This window comes from Gobius niger, assembly GCF_951799975.1.
Source record: "Gobius niger genome assembly, chromosome: 1".
Lineage (NCBI taxonomy): Eukaryota > Metazoa > Chordata > Actinopteri > Gobiiformes > Gobiidae > Gobius > Gobius niger.
In genome coordinates this window covers 6,812,275-6,837,579 of record NC_136852.1, presented here as the reverse complement: position 1 = coordinate 6,837,579, position 25,305 = coordinate 6,812,275, and the positions used below count along the sequence as shown (strand labels likewise).

At 41.8% G+C, this 25,305-nt stretch overlaps 1 protein-coding gene across 1 annotated transcript in view; it reads right to left on the bottom strand.

Moving 5' to 3' along the window:
- Positions 1-25,305, bottom strand: part of gbe1b (glucan (1,4-alpha-), branching enzyme 1b) — a 268,303-nt gene that overhangs the window by 58,963 nt on the left and 184,035 nt on the right. Inside the window, exons 13-14 of the mRNA XM_079574107.1 lie at positions 10,076-10,260; positions 3,073-3,203 (exon numbers count right to left, since the gene is read on the bottom strand). Of these exons, the coding sequence (XP_079430233.1) occupies positions 3,073-3,203; positions 10,076-10,260 (316 nt within the window). The remainder of the gene's footprint in view (positions 1-3,072; positions 3,204-10,075; positions 10,261-25,305) is intronic.

Sequence of the window (25,305 nt, the reverse complement as noted above, 5' to 3'; positions counted from 1 at the left end):
CATAAAGAGTAAGGTTTCATTGATGATAGAGAGTAAACTTTACTTCATAAAGAGTAAGGTTTCATTGATGATAGAGAGTAAACTTTACTTCATAAAGAGTAAGGTTTCATTGATAGAGAGTAAACTTTACTTCATAAAGAGTAAGGTTTCATTGATGATTGAGAGTATGCTTTAATTGTTCTAGTGGTAGCTACTGTTACTCAATTAAATTGTGGCAATTTGTGTCTGCAATTTTTTTGAGTAAGGTTTACTAATCACAATTTACAGTGTAGTGAGTATAAAATGACTAACTTGCATCTAGTCCCTTAAAGGTTCTAAGCCAAAATAAAGGTGTGGGGCACTGTTTGAATCTCTTTTAAATGCACCTGGGTGAATCTTTAACTGCACTGGCCACCGATATTTGGCCGTACACGCCGTATAAAGTACATTTCGATATGTGGCCCGTGATGGAAAAACATTGGACACTCCTGTCGTAATCTATACTCATTACTAAAGCCTTAATGAAATAATTTTTAATTTTAATGAATTAAAGCAGTACTAGGTAACTCATGCCCCTAGAGGCCATAAGCGCCACTGCAGGTGTCGTAGCAAGTTGCAGTTTTTTTACTCATTAATTGCCCGTGAGAGTAAATACTGACAGAAAAGACAAAGGGAGAGAGAGAGATATTGAACATCCACTTACACAATGGAGATATTTTTTTTTCACTCAAACTTGGCTGTAAATACTGTTTAAGTGGCACTAGCCAACAGGTAGCTTTGCCCGCTAGCCTGCTAGCTTCTACTTCGTGATTCCATTAGTGTGTATTGGGGCCTCCGACCCAGTGCCGCAGTTACCCCCAGAGGGACATGGAAAATGATTTATTAATGTATTAATGTTAATGTTAACATGTAACTTAGTACTGCTTTAAGTCTAAAATTGCAGATGACCCTGCACCACCTGACAACTTCCACCAGGGGCACTAGTTGTTCATGTACCACAGTCTGAGAACACGGGCCTATATCATATTTTATGCCATATTGAGATTTCCTGTTTCATTTTACTCTCCAAACACTGCTGCATCTGTAGCTAAGCCATGTCCTCAGCTAATTAAAAGGCTTCTGCCAAATACCCTTTCTTCATTTTTCAGAACTTTAATATGTGACTTGCAAAGTAGATCTCAGATGACCAAACTCTGACATTTACTGCATTTACTTTAAATGTCTAATGTCCGTAATTACGGACACTAAGTGTCTTCAACTAATAACATAACGTAATCCAGTCCTTTTTTAAAACACTTGATTATTCCACATCTTATGAAACAAAACCTGTCATCTCTCTGTATTTCCCTGGGTGTAAACTTGAGCACAGCCACACGTCCTCTGTGTCGCTTTGTATGTTCCTGCTAATAAAATAACGCACCGTAGTCGCAACTCTGGGACTCATTAAAATCCAGCGTATGGCTCCGTGGGAAGAGAATGTGACGAAGCACTAATACTGCTAAGGAGACTGCTTTCTGAATCGCCGGACTCCACTATGATTCCCTCTAATGGCAAAACACCTTTCTAAACAACATCCCCATCGTCCTGTAGCCAAGTGTTAAGTCAGTGATATTACAAACGTGCTTCTTAGCCAGTCGAACGTCCGTGTTTAATTCAATCAGCGCGCTAAAGGGTGTTCAAATTTGCCAGGGAGGAGAGGGATAATGATGAGAGGTGGAGATAGCGGGCGAAACAGACTGACCTTTTTTACACAGAGCTCATTTGTGCCGCCGTGAATGATCACCGAAAGGATTAAGACTTTCAGGACTACTCCAAAACGCAATTTGTCTTCGTGCGCTGGGAGCAGCGGACACCATTAGGGAATATTAGACCTGTTGGAAAGGAGAGTCTGGCCCCAGAAATTACAGTAACATGCTTTGCTTAACTTTGCTTAAAAATGAATGTTCAAAGTTCAGATAAAGCTCCAGTTCACTTTTAAATATCTCCTTTCAGTGTATTTTGAACCTCAGGGGTTCTGTCACTGAGCTTTAACCACTGGAGGCCGGCACGAGCACTAAAAAGGTTTGATTGTGGAAACACATGCTGGATTGTGAAGCACCTTTATGTTCATTTCCAAACTGGTTGTAGCGATAGGATCAGGCAAACGCTGCCTTAATGTGTGAATAACACTGGCCCAGTTGAAAACTGCACATGAATGTCTTCTGTCATATTTTCTACAGGAGAAGGGGATTTTTATAAATCAGTTTACAAGATCAATTTTCAATTTTAACTTCTGGATATGTTGGAGCAGAGCCAGAATGAATTGAACAGCTTCCATTACTTTCTTACATTACTTTTCTTGGCCATTGCCAAACTACTACCAGCAAATGCGGCGCAAATGCTTGACGTCACCTACAAGCCCCGCCTCCCCCGCTCGCTGAATGGTATGTTGAAATTCAACCGATGTAACGCGGCCACTGAGATCAGACCCAGACGTAAAATAATAAAATATGGTGGGCTATGTTTTATCAAGCAGGCGCTTCGTATAAGATTATTTTCTCACTTTCTTCAAAGTGTATACCCGTGTGTTTTCCATTTTGCTATGACCACAAAACCACTAGAACACAATACACACGTAATTTCCAATTCACAACTGGAAAACATAATCTTTTCCAAGGCCCATAAAAGCAACATCTAGCATTGACCCTTCCTTTAACACGCTGTTTAAAGACACAAAAAACGGATGCAAAAACCCACAGACTTTGATAAATACAGTTTCAAGTGTTTCAAGAAGTGGTGCTAAAAGTAATGTGTTAACATAAAATTAAGCAAGCACGCTATTAGAAATATAACATTAACCGTCTATAACCTCAAACGTGTTAAAAGAAACTTGCGGAATTAGCTTTTTGAGCTTCTTTGTCTAAAAAAGAAGCTGGAGAAGTTCCACCCACACGTTTACCACACCATCAACTTTCCATTCCAACAGCGCTGTCAAGCTAAGAAAAAGACGTCTTCCTGCCGAACTAACCAAAACAATCATTCTTTTGAGAGCGCAGTGGAGCAACAACAGCGAACTGCCATTGTCTAATTTTTCAGACAGACAAAAAAGGATACTTCCCTGGAACTTCCACGGCCACTCTGTAGTCCTGGTAGCTCTTGCTGGGATGGAAGTTTAAGACGAACACAGCCTGGGCCCTGTCAAACACTATGACCTTGTCCTCTTGGTGCCTGGCGCTGACAAAAGCCTGGAGGGGAGAAGAAGAAACTCATCAAATATGTCTTCATGAATACTCATTACTTTCCCCGTCGTGAATTTTAGGAACTCATAATGGCGCGCTCCATTACGGCCCCGGCGAAAACTCTCATTCTCGTGTCAAATTGGGGATGGCACAATCGGGCGAAAGCTCTCGGCCCCAGACAGCTGCTCGTGATATAGCTGCCACTCTGACGCGGAGAAGGCTACTGTTAGGCGTGTCATTAGCGCAGATTATCAATGTCAGACGCCACCGCCGCTATTTTTAGCGCCGCGGTTCGCCGAGCCGATTTTTGAAGGCAGCGAGTTCACGGCCCGAGCGGGGAGATAACACACACTTGTGGCACTGGGCTTAAGGAATGAGCTGACAGTATGGAGAGAGGGCAGCTATGTGAGGTTTACAGGCTGATCACAAGAAAAAAAATCATCTTTATGTAGTAGGACGGCACAATAGATCGCCACATGATCATTACGGCAACAGCAAGTGACTCAGAGAGGTTTTCAATTTAGTTAAAGGCTCTATACTTGATTTGTTTTTAATTACAAACAATGAAAGAGGAAGCCACTGAATGAGTATTAGCTGTGGTCCAAACTCATTCCTAACTTGCTCCTAACATATTTGTCAAATCCCGATTCTTCACAGGGACGAGTTTATACACATTTCATAGATTGCAGGGTCACATTTCAGGGACATTGTCACAGAAATGTGAGAAAACTTGGCTGAGAGATCATGAACTTGATACACATGCTTTGTATTGAGAAGGACAGTGTTTTTCCCACAAATATCTGAGATTGCGATACAGCAGTGGTTCTCAACCTGGGGGTCGCGAGACAAAATTGGGGGGGGTCGCCAGATCATTTAGATAAAACATACATATTGACATTAGCAAATAATCTAATGTTTTATTAATTTAGTTAATGCATCGGTTTTATATAGCGCTTTTCTGGACACTCAAAGACGCTTTACATTGCACTATTCACTCATTCCATACTTGGTGGTGATAAGCTACTATTGTAGCCACAGCTGCCCTGGGGTAGACTGACGGAAACGAGGCAACCAGTCTGCGCCATCGGCCCCTCCAACCATCACCAACCACTCACTCACTCACTACATTCGCTAGGCTTCCTGGTGTTACCAAACGGTCTCCCATCCAAGTACCGACCAGGCCCTTCCCTGCTTAGCTTCCAAGGTCTGACGGGATTGGGCAGAGCAAAGGCGGTGTGGCCACTATTGTAGCATGTGTTTGCTATTTTACCAGAGTGCCATTATTTGTTCGTAGTTTGATGAATTTTATTTCAGCCATTTGTTTTTTTCTTTGTTTTTTAAGAATTATGCCGGCTAATGTTCCTATTTTTCACGGTGTGACCTGGGCAGGGTGTCACGAACCCCTTTACCGGTTATAATGGGGGCCGCGGCTCCAAAAGGTTGAGAACCACTGCAGTATAGGACAAAACAAAATGGGGTGTTGTGCCTTTAACTAACTTTTTAATACCATTCCATTGTCCAAATACATTATAATACTACGTACTGAGTGATATGAAAGACCTGTATCAAAAGCACGAACTCTGTTACCATTGGCAGCGGTCATTATTTCTTTCAGAGGTCCTCTATCAGGAAACAATGATCGGTAGAAAGTCGGAAAATCCATTTCAAATCAATGGAGCGTTCTACTTAGGTTGTGAAGAGCCGTAAAAATAACACTCTGTTGTTAAAAGATTCAAAAGCTTGAATTTCTTGACTTACAGCCTTGTTTTGGTCACAATGTCTTTGTAGAAATGGTTTTGTAAAGTATCACAATAACGTCATTATCGGGTGTTTTATGGAGGATGCTGCTAGGCTGATTTCACAAAAAGGCTGCAGAACTAAGAAACTTTGATCCGCATCTGAGCGCGTTGTACAAAAGTTGTAGGAGGTTTTAAAAATAAGACGGCATGAAGACCAACTTTACTGTTTGCAAGTGACATTACACTACCAAAATAACTGCCGTCTTTGTGATTTCCAAATTGTGATCGTACGAATTCAAAAGCAAGTGCGAAGTCTGCTTGGAGCTGCCTAAGTTTGTTTTTTGTTTGGCAAATCCTGAAAGGAGCAACATGACAAAATAGTATTAAAATGCAAGCTCTGGGCTCTTCTAAATGTCTACAAGTGAGAAATTGTGGAAAAAAACAGCCTCAAAACTAACACTGGTTCAACAGCCGATTGGAACGAGCCCTTGAGGTTTTACACACAATGTACACCTTACTCTGCCAGCGTGATCCGACATAATTATTTTACAGCGGGTTTGATTGGCTGTGTGAAAAAACACACACAACACAATTAGATGATGTCTCGGGTGTAGGCTGAAGGGCTGTCATCCGCAATATGGCTGCACATAAAACAGAATAGACAGCGCCAGAAGGAGCAGCCCCCACTGTGTCAGCGGCGCAGCCAAATGTATGCGCACTGTCTGCCAGCGGCTTCCACCGGGACCACCGCTCGCTCCCGTTCACCCGCGCCGGCAGGACGCGGCCAGGATGAGCTGCCTCCAACCTGCCCGCCGTCAGCTCTCACAACAAATATTCATTTACTCCCACTTCTTCAGCCTTTTGATGAGAAGCGTTTAGTTTTAATCACAGTTTAGTTAAAGAATTCTCGTTTCATTGGACGATATATCTGTAAATGGTGTCAAAAATAGAATTAATGTTGCAAGACTTTCTGAATTTTTTAGAGAATGTACTGTAAAAAGAAAAACAGACTTGTTGCTGAGTTCGTATTGCCTGGGCTTTTTGGATTGAAAAGGGGAAAAAATAAGTGGACAAATCATGCATAACTGTGGCTTATGAACTTGCTTTTGGACGGCATTGATACTTTATATTTGATGAGCAAGCAATGTTAAAAATGGTTAAAAGTTCAGTTTTTTGCAAGACCTTTTTGCATAAGGGCGCTACGCCTCCGTCCAGGCATGTCCTATTGGGGAGCAGGCCTCGTGTAAGACCCAGGACATGCTGGAGGGACTATGTCTCTGAGCTGGGCCTGGCCTCAGGATCCCCCAGAACAGCTGGAGGAGGTCTACATGGAGAGGGAAGTCTGGGCATTTCTGATCTGACTGCTTCATAATGCAGACGAGGGAGGGAGGGAGGGAGGGAGGGAGGGAGGGGATGGAGGGAGGGAGGGAGGGAGGGAGGGAGGGAGGGAAGGAAGGAAGGAAGGAAGGAAGGAAGGAAGGAAGGAAGGAAGTTTTATCATGAAATTACAATAAAGCTACTTTAATTGAATGAAATTAACATACCTCTATCAAGAGGTCTCGTTTTCATTTGACCCTTCTGTTTATAATTTGTTTTTATTAGTTGACAAAACTCTTAAACCTATGTTTAGAGAATTGTGATATTGTTGTTAATTTATTTTGTATCCATGGACTACCAACGCAAACTGGTTACTTACTTAGCATATTCTGGCTTAGTACATTCCTGTCTCTATGAGCTTAAAGGGACTATACGGAGTATAAAAATGTTAAAATTATGTATTTTCCTCCCCCTACATGTTCCAGCCATGTCCTAATGTGTAGAATGAGCTCAGACCTGTTAACCACAACTGCCTCTAAAATCCTGCACTGTCACTCCAAAAGTTGTTAATTCGGGTCTGAAGTGCCGTCATGCACGAGCTTAATATAGAAGGTGCAGTTATGTGCAAGACCTGAGGTGGCAGTAGTGAGCATAAAATGACCAACTTGCAAATAGCCCCTTTAATGTCTCTGTAACACTAGTTTAATCTCTACTTAAGGGGCAAACTAAACTATTACTCCAACACTACTTTAACAAAGGCTGAACGATTAATTAGATACATAGACATGGAGAGGAACACAGTGGTTCAACTGAGAATGTTAATGATAATGCGAATGTTATCTTCACGCTGCAAGCTAACGGCTAATGGTGAGTGCACAGTGCTCACAGATACTCCGGTTTCCCCTACCACTAAAAACATAATCTCAGTGGGACATTCCTGGTAAAATAAAGGTCAATAAAATAAAACTATTTCTAGTGGACAATCTGCCGTGTAAAATGTAGTGACCCAATATTGACTTGACTTTATTTGTTTTAGATCTAGATGTCTTATACAGCTCTTTCCCAGTTTCCACTTTACAGCTGCCCTGGGGTAGACTGCCAAACCGCCTTTGCTCTGCCCAATCCCGTCAGACCTTGGAAGCTAAGCCGGGAAGGGCCTGGCAGGACTTGGATGGGAGACCGTTTGGGAACACCAGGAAGCCTAGCGAATGTAATGCGTGGATGAGAGAGTGGTGGTGGTCGGAGGGGCCGATGGCGCAGAGCGGTTGCCCCAGGGCAGCTGTGGCCAAAACAGTAGCTTACCACCACCGAGTATGGAGTGAACGAATAGCTTTCATTTCCCAAGACCGTAAAAATATTAGATTTTTCAGCCTGAAAGGACCAAGGATATAGTTTAGTCTCACTATTGACACTTGAGTCAATATTACACTTCTCCAAATGTATTCGAATGTGCCTTTTTATGAGGAATGCTGCATTATGCACTCCTTTGACTTAATTTCTTACCTTGGCACCTTTCCATCCCAATAGAGCGTTTTCTGGCTAATAAATGTGAAGAAGTGGATTGCGTTTGGCTCTTTAAAGCTCAGACATACTAAATGCAGGCAGTTGTGGTGTGAATGTTTATGAATGAAGCTTCGGGCTTTTGGGATCGCTTACACAAACTCGCTTGTAATCCCTGTCAATTTACCCACGTATGCATTATGCCACCGCTGCACTCGCGGCCCCCTCCGAGAGATAAACTTAGTGTTTTTGCCCACAGGCTTCAATTACAGACTCGCAAAATGACGCGCGGAGAGCAAAATCTATTAGTGCAGTGCTCGCAGCGAACGCAGAATGAGACGTTTCCCCCCAAAAATAACCTGCACGTAGGTGTACCGTGGGCCGGAGGAAGAATGCAGCTCAAATACGGAGGTACTCATCGGGGTAATGGTGTAAGCAAGGCATTGTTTCGCAAGAACGTCATTGTGATCTATCCATTTTGAACAAGAAAATATGAAAAGCAAAGACTTAGTGGATAGGTGGAAGAGCTAAATTGTGTGAATATGAGAATTAAAGAAGAACTTGTTTACCTTAATACATCCTTTCTGTAGTCCCTCTGGGGGTAATACAAGTGTTAATGGGATGATTGGGGGGTCTTTTATCTCCCCCTGGTGTCTCTGGCCAGAAAACCACCAATAAACTTTAATAGAATCACGAAGAAGAAGCTAACGAGCTAACGGGCAAAGCTAACTGTGGGCTAGCACCACTTAAACAGTATTTACAGCCAAGTTTGAGTGAAAAAAATCACCTCCATTGTGTAATTGGATGAACAATATCCCTCCCTCTCTTTGTCTTTTCTGTCAGCGTAGTATTTACTCTCATGGACAATTAATGAGTAAAAAAATGGAGCATGCTACGACACCTGCAGTGGCGCTCTAGGGGCATGAGTTACTTAGTTCTGCTTCAAATGGATTCTCAAAATCAATCAACATTATTATCCCATATATATAGACAATTATGTGCGTCTTGCTGCATGAAATTTTTTTTAGATTAAAACATGATTTGAAACTGGAAATTAACTACATGTGACAGTACATCTGCACAGCGCCACCAAGTGATGGGCTAAATGAGCCGAGGTGTCGACAAACTTATCAAGCACAGAAAGCAACACCTTGGCTGAGTTGAATAACGAATGTATCGTTTTAAGAAAAGTCACATGACCAACACTTCCACTGTGTCATTTTGTATCATGTAGTGTCATACACAGCGCGCAGTAGGGCGCACCAGTTGCACGAGAGCAACACCTACGCTCATTTTGTCATTTGGGATTTATGCACCGGGCCCGAGAGCACCCACGGGATCGAGCGCCCGCTCCGGGGGCCCCCGGCCGAGGCGTATCTGCCCTGATAGCAAAATGATTCAATAGATAACGTGTAAAGCACAAGAGCCATCTGTTTTCTTCTCTTTCACGTCTATGTTGAAGTGCAACGCAAAAAACATAGATATAGGCCAGTACCTGGTAGAGCTGCTAACCGTTCATGTAGCTCTGTGACGAGAGCGCCCGGTTAACAAGCAGGTGGTTGTGAGTTCGAATCTGGTAATCAAAAGCAAAAGTATGTTTGGTGCCTTATTAATGTCACAAGCACTATACTTTATGAAATCTTGGTCAGTGACTTCATTTTTAGATCACCCATACTTCTCTCATTAATTATCACTCATTTATTTTTATTCTCATTATCCGGAGCAGCTGGTAAAACAGCTCAACGATTTGGTTCACATTTCTGAATGGGAATAAATGACCTCAGTCAGTGTCGAGTTCGCTTTTTTCAGGCTGACTGCTGCAATGCTTTTTCACCACCAGATGGCCCCTAGAACTCTAGCAACACAGTGTGATACAGTGTGACACTATACTGAAAGTGGGTTTGTATCATTGACCCATCATGAGCGCCACCTACTGTTCATAGAGTGTGCATTATCTGGCTTATAAAATGAATACACCTCATGGCCAAATTTACTCCTTACTTCGGAGCCTTTTTAGAAATGTTGTGCGAAAGAAAGTATTTTATGTATCTTTCAAATGCAGCAGAGTTAAAGTAACAAGTTCTCCACTCAAGTAACCTTTCAAGTAAAGTACAGATCGTCAAAAACTCTACTTAAGTGCAGTAAATTTACTTACTGGCCATATCAAAAATCTAGCCCACGTTTTTCTACTGTTAAATCTGGGATATCATGGAAAAAACACATCAGAAACGGACAGTGTGGCATCTGGACTAACCGTGCGCCTTTGCTAAGTGAAAGTGTCTTGATACCACAGGTGTGCTGAAATGCCGCGTCGGGGCTCACCTGAGGCGCGGCGAGCCAGCCGTACTTGTCCTCGGTCCAGTTCATGTCGCGGTCGAAGCGGTACAGCTGGCTGTAGCGCAGGTGATCGCTCTCCACCAGGTTGAACTGCCGCCGAGCGTAATGGTAGCTCTCGTTGTTGCCTTCTCGGGGGAAATCCAGCCACTCCGGGTGACCGAACTCGTTCCCTGGAGAGAGAACAAGGCGACAAAATGCAACGGTTTTTTAGAAGTACAGTTTAATAACGCATTGGCAACTGATTTTTCTTTTGTGGTAAATAAAAGCTTTAAAAATGTCAACAAACCGACCTTATGCATTTATCTTTGGCTAAGTCTTGCCCAGTTCAAAGACGGTTAAACTGTAGAGTAACTTTTCAAATATCGTCGACTGGACTGATGAGTTAGAGAGTCTCGATTCAACAGGGTTTACACAGCAAGCAATTTATTCATTTATTTGGTCATTTTAGTGTCCAAATAGTATATTTTCAACGCTATAAATACAACAAATTAATGCATTTATCATTTCTAAAGCTTTAGAAACATAAGATTAAAAGTTAATTTGATGAAAAACGGCAACATTTCAGGATAAAATGTGTAAAATGTACTGATATTTTCAGCAAAACGTGCAGTTCAATGTGTTTTGGACAATATCTTCTGTATTTTCTATGGATTTAGAGCATGGAAGCAAAAAACAAACAAAACATGTTTAATTTAAAGGTACACTGCGTAACATTTTGGACTATACTGTTGCAGCAAAACAAAACATGCTCCTAATGACACAGAAAATGCTGTTGCTGCAGTGGGTAATAAAAGAATGGACTTGGATGAGAAACTAACCTGTTTAAATCTCAAATTCTACTGCCTTTCGTCACATCTCCATGGAGACGAGCTGGAGACGTACCCACTCCCAGTGAAGTTTACAGTCATATCTTAGGAGGGGTGAGCCTCATAAATGTTTGTTTGTACATTTATGAGGTATTTTTCAATGATGAAAATATCTGTCATAAAATAAATGCTTGTATTTCAATTTTATTTATTGGGTAAAATTCTACGCGGTGTGGCTTTAAAGGGACACTGCGTAACATTCTGGACTATACTGTTGCCATCCATACAAAATATGCTCCTAATGACCAGCTCAACACAGAAAATGCTATTACTGTAGCGGGTAATCAAAGAATTTGATTTGGATGAGAACCTAACCTGTTTAATTCACAAATTCTGCAGCCTTTATTCGACATCTCCATGGAGACGGAGCATAAAATAAATAAAATAAATGCTTATATTTCAATTTTAGTCATTGGGTAAAATTCTACGCGATGTGGCTTTAAATGTAGATTTAATACCTGCTGGAAACAAATGTAATGCTTTTCAGTGACATATCAGGCCTTTATTTTCAGCAGCTGCAAAGTGAGAAAGTGTCCAGTGCAGCTATTAATGATTGATGATTGTATCATTGCAAAAACCTTGAGATTGCAATACACAGCCAGTCATTTAGTTGTTTTTGCCTTGTGTAAATGTTAAATTAGCATATTTTCAACCTTTTAGACAAAACAGCGTAACCTTAAAGCTACTCACTCGGATTTTTAGAAAAAAACATTGTAACCAGTTTAAACTTTTTGGTGAATAAAATTCTAATTTGCAGTTTTTCACAAATGTGTTTCTCTTCTTCTCTGGTTTCTCCCTCTCTTTTTCTGTTCCTGAGTCACATGTCTGAGTGAATATGGTGCGTTGCTGCATGTAGTGGAGGACACTGTGATCAAAGCGTCATTACAGGCTGTAATAATGTGTCACGAGCCGAAAGAGAAACTGTGGGTAAGAAGAACAGAACAGTTCGTTTTAATCCAGGTCGTTTTGTTAGGGGGTATCAGAAAGTGTACAGGTGAAAATTGGAAATTACAAAATCGTCAAAAGTTCATTTATTTCTGAAATGCAAATAATATATGATATAGACTCATTGCATGCAAAATTAGTGGACACCAGCAGAAGACATGGCTGCCCAAATCATCACAGACTGTGGAAACTTCACACTGGAGCCTGCAGTACCTCCATATAGTGGCGGCAGAACAAGCTAGTTTTACATTACACAGCATTGGACTTTAGACACCTTCTAAACAACTGTTAAGCCTGGTACCTGTTTTTTTTTTTTTCAAATCTTTCTACAGCAAGCTATAGCTCCTGTATCAACGCTGAGTTAGGCACAATTAAAGGGACCAGGCTGGTTTGAGAGAGAAAAATGTTAGAAATTTTGTATTGCTGGGTTGCAGGTGACATCACAGCGTTCTAAAGGCCTATACTATTATATAGAGGAAAAAATATGTTGTTTTTGAGGACATTTTTGGTCTTGTACAGAGAGATCATGGACCCAGTGACTGATATTAATGATCATTTTTGTAATTCATACATTTTCTTTTTAGATATGACTTGTGAAAGTGTAATGCTGTTAATAGTTTTGCACTGAGCATTGGAGCTGAGCAGCCACAACCGAACTACACGTCACGCAAGGGCCGAGTCTACAGTGAAGATCCCGCCCTTATGCCCTTATTAGGAACATGCTTCATTAGAGCTGGGGAGGAGGAGTCTGTAAATCTGCCATGATTTACCCCTCGAACGTGGTCATTGTGGAAAATGGGGAGGAGTGAGCAGGAGTTGTCTATTATGTTTTGCAGTCTATGCTGGAGGCTCTTGATGCAGTGACTCCAGCCTCAGTCCACTCTTTGTGAGGGTCCCCCACAATTTTGAATGGCCTTTTCCTAACAGTCCTCTCCAGACTGTTTCCCTTCCACTTAACTTTCTATGGATGTGCTTTGATACAGCACTTTGAGAACATCCAACTTCTTTTGCCATTACCTATCGAGGCTTTCCCTCTTTATGGAGGTGTCAGTCAATGCACAACTGTCAGGTCAGCAGTCTTCTCCATGATTATGAATTCTCCTGAACCAGACAGAGAAGCCAATTAAAGTCTCAGGGACTCTTCGCAGGTGTTTTGGATTCATTATCTGATGAAATGCTGACACTTTGAGCCGACAATATAGTCCCTTTTCACGATATTCTAATTTTCAGAGTATCACCTGTACATTAATATTCAGCAAGACTAAAAACAAGCGCTGAGACCTTCAACAGTGGCAAGTAAACAGTCAGTATTCAGTAAACTGAGATAACGCTGGTGAAACAAAAGTGGGAGCGAAATAGAACTTGATATTGGTTTTACATATATAGATTTGTTTCTGGATCTGACCTGGTATCGGTGCATCCCTAGTTGCCATTTCTGTTTTTTATTTTTTCTTATTATCAATTTCATTCATTTAAAAACAAATGCAACAGCAGCATTTAACATGAATGAAGAGAAGCAGAAAGAAGTAAAAATGTCTAATGTCTGCCCCCTATCAACACAAAATCATTTACAGTTCATTTAAATTTGAAGCTGTCTCATGCATGTCCAAGACATCAAAACACAAAATACATAAATAATGTTGATCTCCTACTCCGCAGTGTCATATTTCTGTAACACTGATCATTAAACATACTTCATAAAAACATAAATGGACGTAGAAGTTTTAATTCCTTTGATTGAGATGCATCTTTCTTTTACAGCCGATTGAAACCTGGGTTTTGTAAAAACCTCAGTACCTTTTAGTTCATATCTACTTTTTCTCTTGGTGAATCTGTTTTGTAAATTATTTGGTGAACTTCCCAGATGAGCTTTATACATGGATTTTAAAGCAGTACTAAGTAACGTGTTTACCTTAATAAATCCTTTTCGTAGTCCTGCCTTCGTGTCGATGGCCCCAATACACACTAATGGAATCACGAAGAAGAAGCTAACAGGCTAACGGGCAAAGCTAATTGTAAGCTAGCGTCACTTTAAACAGTATTTACAGCCAAGTTTGAGTGAAAAAAATTATTTCCATTGTATAATTGGATGAACAATATCCCTCTCTCCCTTCGTCTTTTCTGTCAGCGTAGTATTTACTCTCCAAGACAATTAATAACTTAAAAAAACGTAACTTGCTACGACACCTGCAGTCGCGCTTATGGCCTCTAGGGGCAAGAGTTACTTAGTACTGCTTTAAGAGGTTAAACTCTACGAATTCACTAAGTGTTTTTAGTTGTATGAATAAAGGATTGGTCTGGTCTCTGTGTCCACTTCCACTGGAGACTCTAATCTCTTTTCTGTAACAGAAAAGCCGGATTAATGTATGTTTTGCAGGCACTTCCCCACATTTCAATGCAATAGGTCAGATATGGAACAATCAATGAGTTACGCAACAAAAACAATGCATTCTTTGACCTTATGCAGCTTTATGGGCTCTGTGAAAGAAACCGAACTGGCTGAGGCGTCCTCCTTTGTAATTCCAAACCCTTCACATATTAACTCACTTGGAAAATGTACAATTGCACAATTCCCAAAAATGCATGTTCACTGATTAGTCCGACGATGTGTGTACAGCCTCTGCAGAAGTGGTTTCATCGCTCTCGATAATAACTGCTGGAATAACTGAACTGCTGTGCGTCTTAGATGAGGCTGACTCTTCCTAACCTTGTTTACAGTGATGCCGAGCAACGTGCGGCGCCTACTTAATGGATGAGTTTCAAATAGGGATAAACAGCTTGTAAATCAAACCCCCAAAAAATCTCTCATTATTATCATTTTCTGTAAGACCACATTTGAACCCACTCTTTCTCCATCTTCCCTCAACATCTCCATTGAGTTATTATTTTTCCCTTTTGCTCCCGTTTCCCTCGAAGCCACACACCAATACGATCTGGTCCTCTCTCCTGTCAGATGTACACTTCACACGCTCCGCGATGTAAAGCCGGATACCGTGTCAGAAAAGAGTGAAAAAAAAAAACGAAAAAAAAAGGCGCTCTGTCCGTCACCGCGCGAGATGAGATAATGAACGTGCCAATGCATGTCGAGACAGCGTCACAAAACAACCCCGCGTCTAATTGAAATGATGGCAGCCGAGACATGAGACATGAGGAGGAGGAGGGAAAGTTAGTTGTTTGTGATAAAAAAAAAAAAAAAAAAAAAGAATGATTTGGACGGGAGGAGACAGAATAATGAAATGCATTATGTAGTAGGTGGCAAACAATGGAAGTGGAACAAGGCTTGGAATTAGGCCAGTTAAAAAAAGTGGGGGGGGAAAGGGAAGTGGAAGAAAAAAAAAAAGGTAGTGACAGAATGAAAAAAAAAAAGCCACCCACACAGCTCCACTAGAAATGCGGGAAAGTTGCGGCGCCGCCATTGAAAAACTGAATTTTTATTTGTGTATGCCGGAGATACTGTACGCTCGTGGGTATACGCTGCTTTATGTGCAACAAACAAACAGATAGGATGAAAGTCATTGTGCAGGAAAAGGGCCGTTTTCTCAATGCAGCTTCTTCGACGTCAAAATACAAACACGGAGAGAGGGCCTTTAAGCGTGTTTTAGTCCGGAGGAAACGTGTCGCGAAGGAAGCTAATTAGTGGGATTGCTAAACACGATCTAAAGATGTAGATTCTTAAGATTACCATCTGTAATTTGGGCTGCGTTTGTTGAGATTTTTAAAGTAGGGGGTTTTATGCTTTATTTAGGTATTTGGTAATAATCTAATAATGCATCTTTATCCCTATCAGTAGTTTCACTTTCTGATTTCCACTCAATCTCCCCATAAGCTCCTCCCACAATCCCCCCTCCCCCCCTGCTTTTGCTCCCCTTCGTTGTGCAGCTGTTTCAATAATAAGGGGGACAAGTCTGCTCGGCCTCTGTAGCTGTTGTGAAGCTACTGTGAGTGATTTTACTTTGTGGTGAAAGGATTAAGTTTAGCAAGAGATCGGGAGGTGAGGAAAGAATTCCCAATATGCAGTACCAGGGTACAGGAGGAACCTCTTGGGAGCTGCAGTTACAGTGCTAAGAATAGCCACCGGTGAAGATCCACTGATTACATAGAGATGTGCTAGTGGTTCAGAGGTATGTTTGTGATGGGAAAATCACATTGTAACATGGTAGAAAAAAAAAGAAAAGCTCAATAATGTCGATGTTGCATAAACGCAGACAGAGTAGACTTTGCGCCGCAGTTAAGGAGCAAAGTGTGAAATCTTCCAAGTCCAGACCCGGTGCATTAAGTGGGCTGTAAGTGGGCGGGACAGACACCCATCAATGGTGATGTTATGTAGAACAACCATTTTCCTCCAACCAGACTCTCTCCACAGCCGAGAAGACGTGAAGGCAAAGGAGAGGGGTGGTGAGAGAGTGGGGGTGAACATGTGCTTTTGTTTGGATTGCTATCCGGCCTTGTGCAGAGCTGCAAAACAGTGCGACTGTGGGATATTCACTTTCTCTCAGGACACTGGACACAGACAGTGTTTAAAGGAATAGACCACCGTTTTTACATACTGAGATATGTTCTTACCTTAGCTTTGACGAGTTCTTTAGGACCTGTCTGATCTTCCCCCGTGCCTTCAATCACGTAAACACAGCGCAGACGGCGTTAGCATTTAGCCTCTCCCCCTCTCCTCTATAGCTCCAAAACTGGTCAGATAGAAGCTACCAAGCTCTTCCACGTTTTCCCTATTTAAATATGGTTACGTGAAGTGTTCCACTACAAAGTATAATTACACAAAGTTAAACAATGTGGATTTTCTAAGCGGATAAAAGGGGGAACTATATTGTAAGGCGTAATTATACCAGTAGTAATTCGAAATCCGCGCAGTAATCTTCACTTTACTGCGCAGTAATCTTCACTTTACTGTGCGAATGCCAAATTACTCCAGGTATTATTACGCCTTACAATATAGTTCCCCCTGTAATCCGCTTAGAAAATCCACATTGTTTAATTTTGTGTAATTATACTTTGTAGTGGAACACTTCACGTAACCATATTTAAATAGGGAAAACGTGGAAGAGCTTGGTAGCTTCTATCTTGACCTGTTTTGGAGCTATAGAGGAGAGGGGGAGAGGCTAAATGCTAACGCCGTCTGCGCTGTGTTTACGTGACTGAAGGCACGGGTGAAGATCAGACAGGTCCTAAAGAACTCGCCAAAGCTAAGGTAAGAACATATCTCAGTATGTAAAAACGGTGGCCTATTCCTTTAACTTACGGTGGGATAAATTAAGTTTTTAGTTTGACCAGTGAGAGCTTATAAAAGCATATAAATCTAAAGGAAGAACATGAGGCAGTGCAATATAAACGAGGAAAAGATGTGAGACAGGAGCGCTCAGTGCTGCTTGTATTAAACCACGCCTCAATCTATGTATTTTTTTAAAATAAGTGACGCCCTCTCACCAGTGGCACAGGCACATAGTGCAACAGCTGCGCACATGCAAGATGACGCTGCCCTGGCGGGAGGCGGAAAGTCAGGCCTTTAGCGTCTGTTGTTAAAAAGAAGTGAACTCCATGCATTTGCTCCTCTGTAACAACAGTTCTTGAGGTCATTTGGGGAGTCACATAAATGTATCAAAACCCACTGAAACAAAATCCTGCTTTTCCACCAGTGTCAGGACAAACTCAAGTATGAGAGACACAAAAAAGTCCATAAAACTCCCCAAAAAAATTAATATATATTTGGACAGATAAAGCTGAAGAAGATGGATGGATATTGGGGCATTGTTTATGGCTTTCATTCTTTAAAATTCTATGTTTTAGGAGCTTGGACAGAGACACAAACTTTTCCTGGTTCTCAAGTTATGCTTCCCTAAATACTGCATAGAGCTGGCTGTGGCAGGAAAGGCCTTTAATGTAAAAATCCGGTCAAAAAAAAAACTGTGATCGTATCAAGACCAACTTCTATGGCGTGTTAAAGTGGAAACTTCAGATGTCCATTTGTAAACTTTGAAAACTGCCCATTACGGTATTTCCGCTTCTATTGTATTGTTAGTCGGTAAAAATCTGCTGCCCGGCCATTTTTGAACATCATTTTGTTGGCCGAAATACAACAGAAAGCAGTCCACCGCCTCACCTGAGCTCTCGGCGGCGCAGAGCGGGGCATGTTATTGTTACGGCTTTAGCAGCAGCACATATTAGCTGGTCTGGTTAAGCTCCCAGGAAATAGCCTGCTCCCACCACTGCACTCTTCATGTTTGAGGCTTACACAGGATTCTGGCAGGTCCCGGGGATGAAAAGCTTTTTGGAAAATGAGGGAGAAAAAAAAAAAAAAAGAAAAAAACATGCACGCAGCGTTTGGAGAGGCACTGTAAAAGCCTTTAACTATGAACGAGGGTGCCACAGGTAATCGCATCGGATAGGCACAATGAAAAATAGGTTTGCCGTGTTTTCGGGCCAAGTTCGGCGCGAATCATGTCAAGGATGTTTTCGGTATTTTCGCCGATTCTGAACAAACAAAAAAATCCACCGCTGTTGCTGTGTTTTGTTTGTCTGACTGCGGGATTACGTGGCGGGGAAAAAAAAGAAAAGAAAAAAAAACCTGTTCTGCTTCCAAACAACTCGATTGAATAGGGCACAGGCCAAGAGCGAAGCCATTAAATTTTGGGAACAGATCTTTTTTTTTCTTTTCCACCCCTAACATTGCGTCTGAGTGAATTTCTCGCTGCTGTCGAGCGCCGCGTGTGCTCTTGGGGTGCCCTTCAAGTTTTTTCTTTTTTCAAATTTGACAAAGAAAGTCGGAGTAAGCGCAGCATGCCCGGCGCCGACTTACAAATGAAGAAAGGTCGAGTGGGAACAATGTAATAAAAAGTGAGCAACCTTTCGCGGGCGCCGACTTTCGGAGATGATCTAAGTCGGTCTGTGGAGGAGAATCAAAAACGATATGAGCTTTTGACATTCAGATCACTGTGCAAAACTCTATAATGTGCCAGTTTACAGCCGACTTCAGACTCCGCTGGGAACGGCCTCGCTGTTGCTCGCTGTTGCGTACGGCGCGAGTAGGCAGAGAACCAAAGAAACTATACGCTTTTGACTTTTTCTTTTTTTTCTTCTTTTTCAAATCAGGTAGTCGCCGCAATATGGAGCACATTCAAACAAATGAGACATGAAAGATTCCTGCTGTTTGTCGCGAGTGCACAGACAACAGATGCAAGAGCAACACATTGTTTCTTGTTATCGGCTGATTTGCATTTGTGAGGGCGGGTGAGTCTCATTTTTGGTAATGTATTCTCAACTCTTTGTTTGGGAAGGAGTGAACATATGCAACTCAAATGTATCAATCTAAGCATTAAAATACAGCATGTTAAGCCGTGTGGTATTTTGTTTGTGCAGAGGAGGACAATCTTCCAATGAGTAAAATAAATTAGGAGCACGGCACGCTTAAAGGAACAGGCCACTGTTTTTTTTCCATACTGGGATATGTTCGCACCTGAGCTAAGATGAGTCATGCACAAAGACCAAAGATGTTGTTAGCATTTAGCCTCTCCCAGCATATTCCTATAGCTCCAAACTGAGGTGAAATTAGAAGCGACCAAGCTCTAATACGTTTTCTCTATTTAAATATGGTTACGTGAGTAGTTACACAATCCAAGTCAGGCGTAGTAACAAAGTTTTGATAGATAAACAGCCCTGTTTATTTCAAGGGGCTAGATGCCCCCTCCTGGAACCGCCACCTTGACGTGGTGGAGGGGTTTGAGCGCCCGAATGATCCTGGGAGCTCTGTTGTCGGGGGCTTCGTGCCCCTGGTAGGGCAAACAGGCCCTAGGTGATGGGTCAGACAAAGAGGCCCCTTATGAGAGACATGGTTAGAACCATGAGGCCGTCCTTCTGTGGATCCACCACCTGAAGGAGGAGCCATAAGGGGCTGGTGCAATGTGATTTGGGCAGCTCCCCGGCAACGGACAAGTGGAAGAAAATGGATGGATGGACGGGCTAGATGCAAGTTCATTTTATACTCACTACTGCCACCTCAGGTCTTATGCGTAAATGCACCCTATTAAAGGGATATTTCAGGATTTTTGACAGTCTGTGTCCATAGAATCATGTTTGGAATATAACTGACTAAAATTATTTTATCGACACAGCCTGACGTTATAAGTGATTTGCCTTAGGTGCACTGTGGAGCGGGTCAGACTGTTTTTAATGCAGGCTAGCTGACATCAAATGCACTAGCCTTGCATTAGCCTAGCGCCACGAAACTCTTCAAACATAAGAACTGGATGAATTACAAAAAAACATCTCCAGGTACCAGCAACACTCTGGATAACTAGGAAATGAGGCCCTATGTCAAAATCCTGAAACATCCCTTTAAGCTTGTGCATGACGACACTTCGGACCCAAATTAACACCTTTTTGAGTGACAGTGCAGATTGTGACAAAGATGAGATTATTACCAAAAATACCCGCTCTTTAATACTAGAATCAAATGCCCTTTAGAACGTGTAGAGGTCAAAACAAAACAGCTTGCAAGTGTTGCTCTATTCATAAACCAGTCTCTGTGATTTTGCAGAAACGTGACTCTGCAGCACAAACCCTAGGATACGACAAACTCCCGATACTTAGACAAATATTTACACCACTGCCCTTTTGCTTCCCCCCCACCACTTCTTTAACAAAACAGACCATACATCACACCATGTTCTGGGCCACGCTCCGTCCTTAAATACCCCCGCAGACAGTGCCCTTGAGTGATTAAAGAGAAGATAAATCCCACATGAGTCGAGTTCAGCGCCTCCGCACACGCCTTTGACTACGATTCAGATTTTTTAAACTCGCACGAACCTCTCCTCCGTCAGGCAATCATTTATCTCTAGTTCCCTCCTGTACGTTGGCATTAATCATTATGAAAATCAACTTTGTCTGCTCCAAAATAAAGCAGATTCTAATACGGGGATAAAAAAAAAATACTATATATGATGGATTCCCTGCCTAATGTGTTCATGAATAAAGTAATTGTTGTCACGGCTAATATCTAGGCCACAGCGATCGAAGATAAGACACACGGAAAAAGCAAAGCGACTACCAAAACGGCGTAAAGGGAAGTGTAATTTAGGTCTTATCTCAGTTGTGACCAGAATTTGTGAGTTTGGAGATAATTACCAAAATAATTGCCAAGATTTGCCGACGTTATCAGCGCAAAAACAACTAAACAAACAACATGTCTGAAGGGGAACGGCAGGTGATAATTGGCCCGGTGAACTATGGGGGAGCCGGCACATCAAAGTCATCCAAAACGGATCCAACAACAAAAACGGTGTTATGTTCAAGGTTTTAAAAGTTTAGAAATGACTAATTAACATATCAATCGAGCAATTTGAGGTAAGACGTGGTAGGGATTAGAGCGATCACACAAAACAAGATTGTGGTTCTAAGAAAAGGAGAAAGTCACAATCGAGCTAATCCCGTTAAATATTGAAGTCGGCGGCTGATTATTACAGCCATGAAAACGAGTGATTAAGGGGAGACGCCGGGCAAAACTTTGAGAATTTTTTTAATTCCAATTTTGAGCACATTTTCCCTCTTCACACAAAAGCTTCCACTTGGAAACAACTAGTCTACACAATAAGGTGTTTCACTAACGCACTGATTGAATGTCTTCCTGCTGAATTATATGGTAAAATTAAATTAAAAGGTTTATTTTCTCAAACTACATGTTTCTTTTTACATTACTGAAAGTAAAGGGCCCATCTCACCGGCCTGGAGACTAGTTGGAGACGAGGTGAGTCAACCTGTGAGATGTTTCTGTGGCGTCCCTGCAGTGTCTCAGAGACCTGAAGGACACCAAGGAGATCTCAAAGAGACTCCATATGACTCTTTGAGGTCTCCTTGGTGACGTCAGGTCTCAGAGACCACTACCACTAGTAGTAGTAGTGGTAGTGGTAGTGAAAGTAATGGTAGTGATACAGGTAGAGGTAGTAGTAGTAGTAGTAGTAGTAGTGGTAGTAGTAGTAGTGGTAGTAGTAGTAGTAGTAGTAGTAATGGTAGTGGTAGTGGAAGTAATGGTAGTGATATAGGTAGAGGTAGTAGTAGTAGTAGTAGTAGTAGTAGTAGTAGTAGTAGTAGTAGTAGTAGTGGTAGAGGCAGTGGTAGTAGAAGTGGTAGAGGCAGTGGTAGGGGTAGTAGTAGTAGTAGTGGTAGTGGAAGTAGTGGAAGAGGCAGTGGTAGTAGTAGTGGTAGAGGCAGAGGTAGGGGTAGTAGTAGTAGTAGTGGTAGTGGAAGTAGTGGTAGAGGCAGTGGTAGTAGAAGTGGTAGAGGCAGTGGTAGGGGTAGTAGTAGTGGTAGTGGTAGTGGAAGTAGTGGTAGAGGCAGTGGTAGTAGTAGTGGTAGAGGCAGTGGTAGTGGTAGTAGTAGTAGTAGTGGTAGTGGAAGTAGTGGTAGAGGCAGTGGTAGTAGTAGTGGTAGAGGCAGTGGTAGTGGTAGTAGTAGTAGTAGTGGTAGTGGAAGTAGTGGTAGAGGCAGTGGTAGTAGAAGTGGTAGAGGCAGTGGTAGGGGTAGTAGTAGTTTATTCTGTCATTTCATTCCTTTAAACATGAAACATTTAATGTTCCATTATTCGTGTACAACACGACTGAGGCTGAAGTAACTTATTACGCCAAACCCAGTTTACATCCACGAGAAAACAAACACAAACAATTAAAATGAACAATATCAAGTGTCAAACAGAAGTGAAATAAGCATGTATTTAGAATGGATTTGAACATACACTTCAATATTCCAATATATATGTATATATACATTTTGTTTTATGATAATTTATTTTAAACTAAATCATGTCATCATTTAAATTAATTTAATCCGTTATGGATATATTAAAGTCTTTTCACTATTTTTTTTTCCACTAGTTTCTTACTTTATTCATCCTGAGCTTATCTATTTTTGAATTTGAGTAGATGCATACATCTTTTTGAAAGCTTTAACTGTTTGTTAAAAATAAATCTATCCATTATTAATATGTTGTCGTTTTTAATATGAAAACTTGCAATACATTTTTATCTCACATTTATGTCATTCATCTACAACAAACACTTCAAATTGATGTCTCTAGACTTCATTTTTCCCTCTATTTCCCTGCAGTGTCTCACGTTCATTTCCCGGTTGTTGGCTCTTGCAGGTATCTCATAAACCGTCCTCTCAACCAGGCTGTAATTAATGGGGGGCAGGCGTGTTTTTAGCTGGGGTCGTGTCAGGGGCACGTCCCATGCCTGTTGCCCCGCTCCGGCATCAGATAAGAGGCTGACACCGACTCAGTCCCCTCTGTCATTAGCGACACAGGAAAGAGCCAAGGATCAATGCTTTCCCACTGGAAGGAAACAGCCGCACCAATCGATGGGCCACACTCTGTCCCCGGCACCGTTGTAGACTTGGTTTTAGAAGAGATTGATTTAAACATGGCCTAGTCATTGGATATTTATGGTTTTAACCTGTTTTACAAATATCTTGGCTGTTGGTGTTGGTTCAGGGCTACAGATTAGAGATTAGGGATTGTGAATGGTTCAATACCGGTCTAGCCTTGCTTTTGAGATCGAGATTGTGACCAGTAGGAATTTAGGACTTGAACTCCTTAATGAAGGGTACGGTGATAGTGCATGGCCCCCGTGTGCAAAATCCACACGGGGGCCCTACAGTTCGCATCCCGTGGCTATTCGATGAAGAGCGAATCCATTTACAGTCAAAAACGGTTACACTGTGCAGTAGAGCAGGGCAGAAGGGGAACATAACCTCAATTCAAGCCCTGCCCCTCTGTGTGAGAACCACTAACCACTAAGCCACTGTGAGACTGGGATTCAGGACTACTACTACTCTATTTCCCAAGTTTTTAAAATGGCAAATGGTCACATTCTCTCACCTCTGGTCCCTGACCCACAGTTTGGGAACCGCTGATTTAAAACTGACACCTACACCTGACGGTTATTTTTGTCTGACCACTGAGAATTAGCCTGTGAGTAGCCCAACTTGTTTTAGACTGTGCACATTCAGAGAACCAGAGTTACTGTAAGTAACTGGACGGACAGTAACAACAGTGTAACAACACCGTAGTTTGACTGAGATGCGGGGCCCTTGCAGCTGCGGGGGCCCGATGCAACTTGCATAGTTTGCCTATAGGAAAAAACGGCTCTGGTTGATTCGTTTTCTTCAGCTGTTGTGACCTGAGTTTTTTGACTTGGTGAAGGTTAAAGAAGGTAGGGCTGGGCGATTTGGGGGGAAAAAAAAAAATCATGACTATTTTCCCCGTATAGATCGATCTCGATTTTCAATTAGAAAAAACAAAACAATAAATGTGGTCCTTCATGGATGAGCAAGTAAACAGATGCTACGGCCAAACTTAAAACTCCAGCTAACTGAGCAGCAAAAACAAACTCTACACTTGTAGCGTCACAGTACAACATCCCCTCACAAGAACACACAAGCATCTGCAAAGGAGACGCAAAAAAAATTGGAATGTTTGAAGAACGACAAGCGCATGTTTGTTTGTGGAGTCTCAAAAAGCTAATTTATTAGTAAAAACGACGATCAAACTTACAATTCACTGTCAGAAGTCCAGCTAATCCAGGGCTGCAGCCTCAAAACAAATCCACATGGTCCAAATATCGTTTTCCTCTTCGAAGGTAAACTCTTCATCCCTGTGCTCGTCCTGGTCCTCTGGCATCTCCCCATGTGTTCCTGTTTTGCCCTTTAGACGAGTTAGCACAACTTTGTAGCTGATTTTACATGTAAAATCTCCAGGTCCTCTCTTCTGGCCTCCGTATGTGCCGTCCTGTGCTTCCTGTTTGAGTGTTTCCCTGGGATTGACCTGACAGGCGCTGCAGCATTGCGCCATCCATATTTTTTTCCAGACCGAGACAAGACTGTCCAATCCTACTTGATTAAAACGCACCACGCAATTATCATGATCGACCTTTATTAAAATCACGATTAGACTAAAATTCAATTAATTGCCCAGCCCTAAAAGAAGGAGCAAAAATGAAGGAAAACATCTATCATCTTAAAAATGTATTTTTGTGCAGCGGTGTTTTTAATGACAACATTTATTTTAGTGCAGTAGAAATATTAGAAAAAACTATTTTTCAAACACAATTTTGTTCCTCATATAGAGTTCCCTTTAGGGATGGGACGATAACCAGTTTCAAAGTATACCCTGGTATTAACCCTATAATAGTTTGCTCAACCGTTTGGTCGAGCTACCTACCAAGTGTGTAATACTCAAAACATCCAGTTTAGATAGTAGTAATGAAGTGCAATTACTACAAAAAAAAATCATAAGACAAAGACACATACATTTGATCACGATCCACTTAATGCTACACTTGGTTTTGTCCTGGTCCAGGCCATTGTCCCCAACACTTTTTTTGCACATCCACTGGCACAACGCAA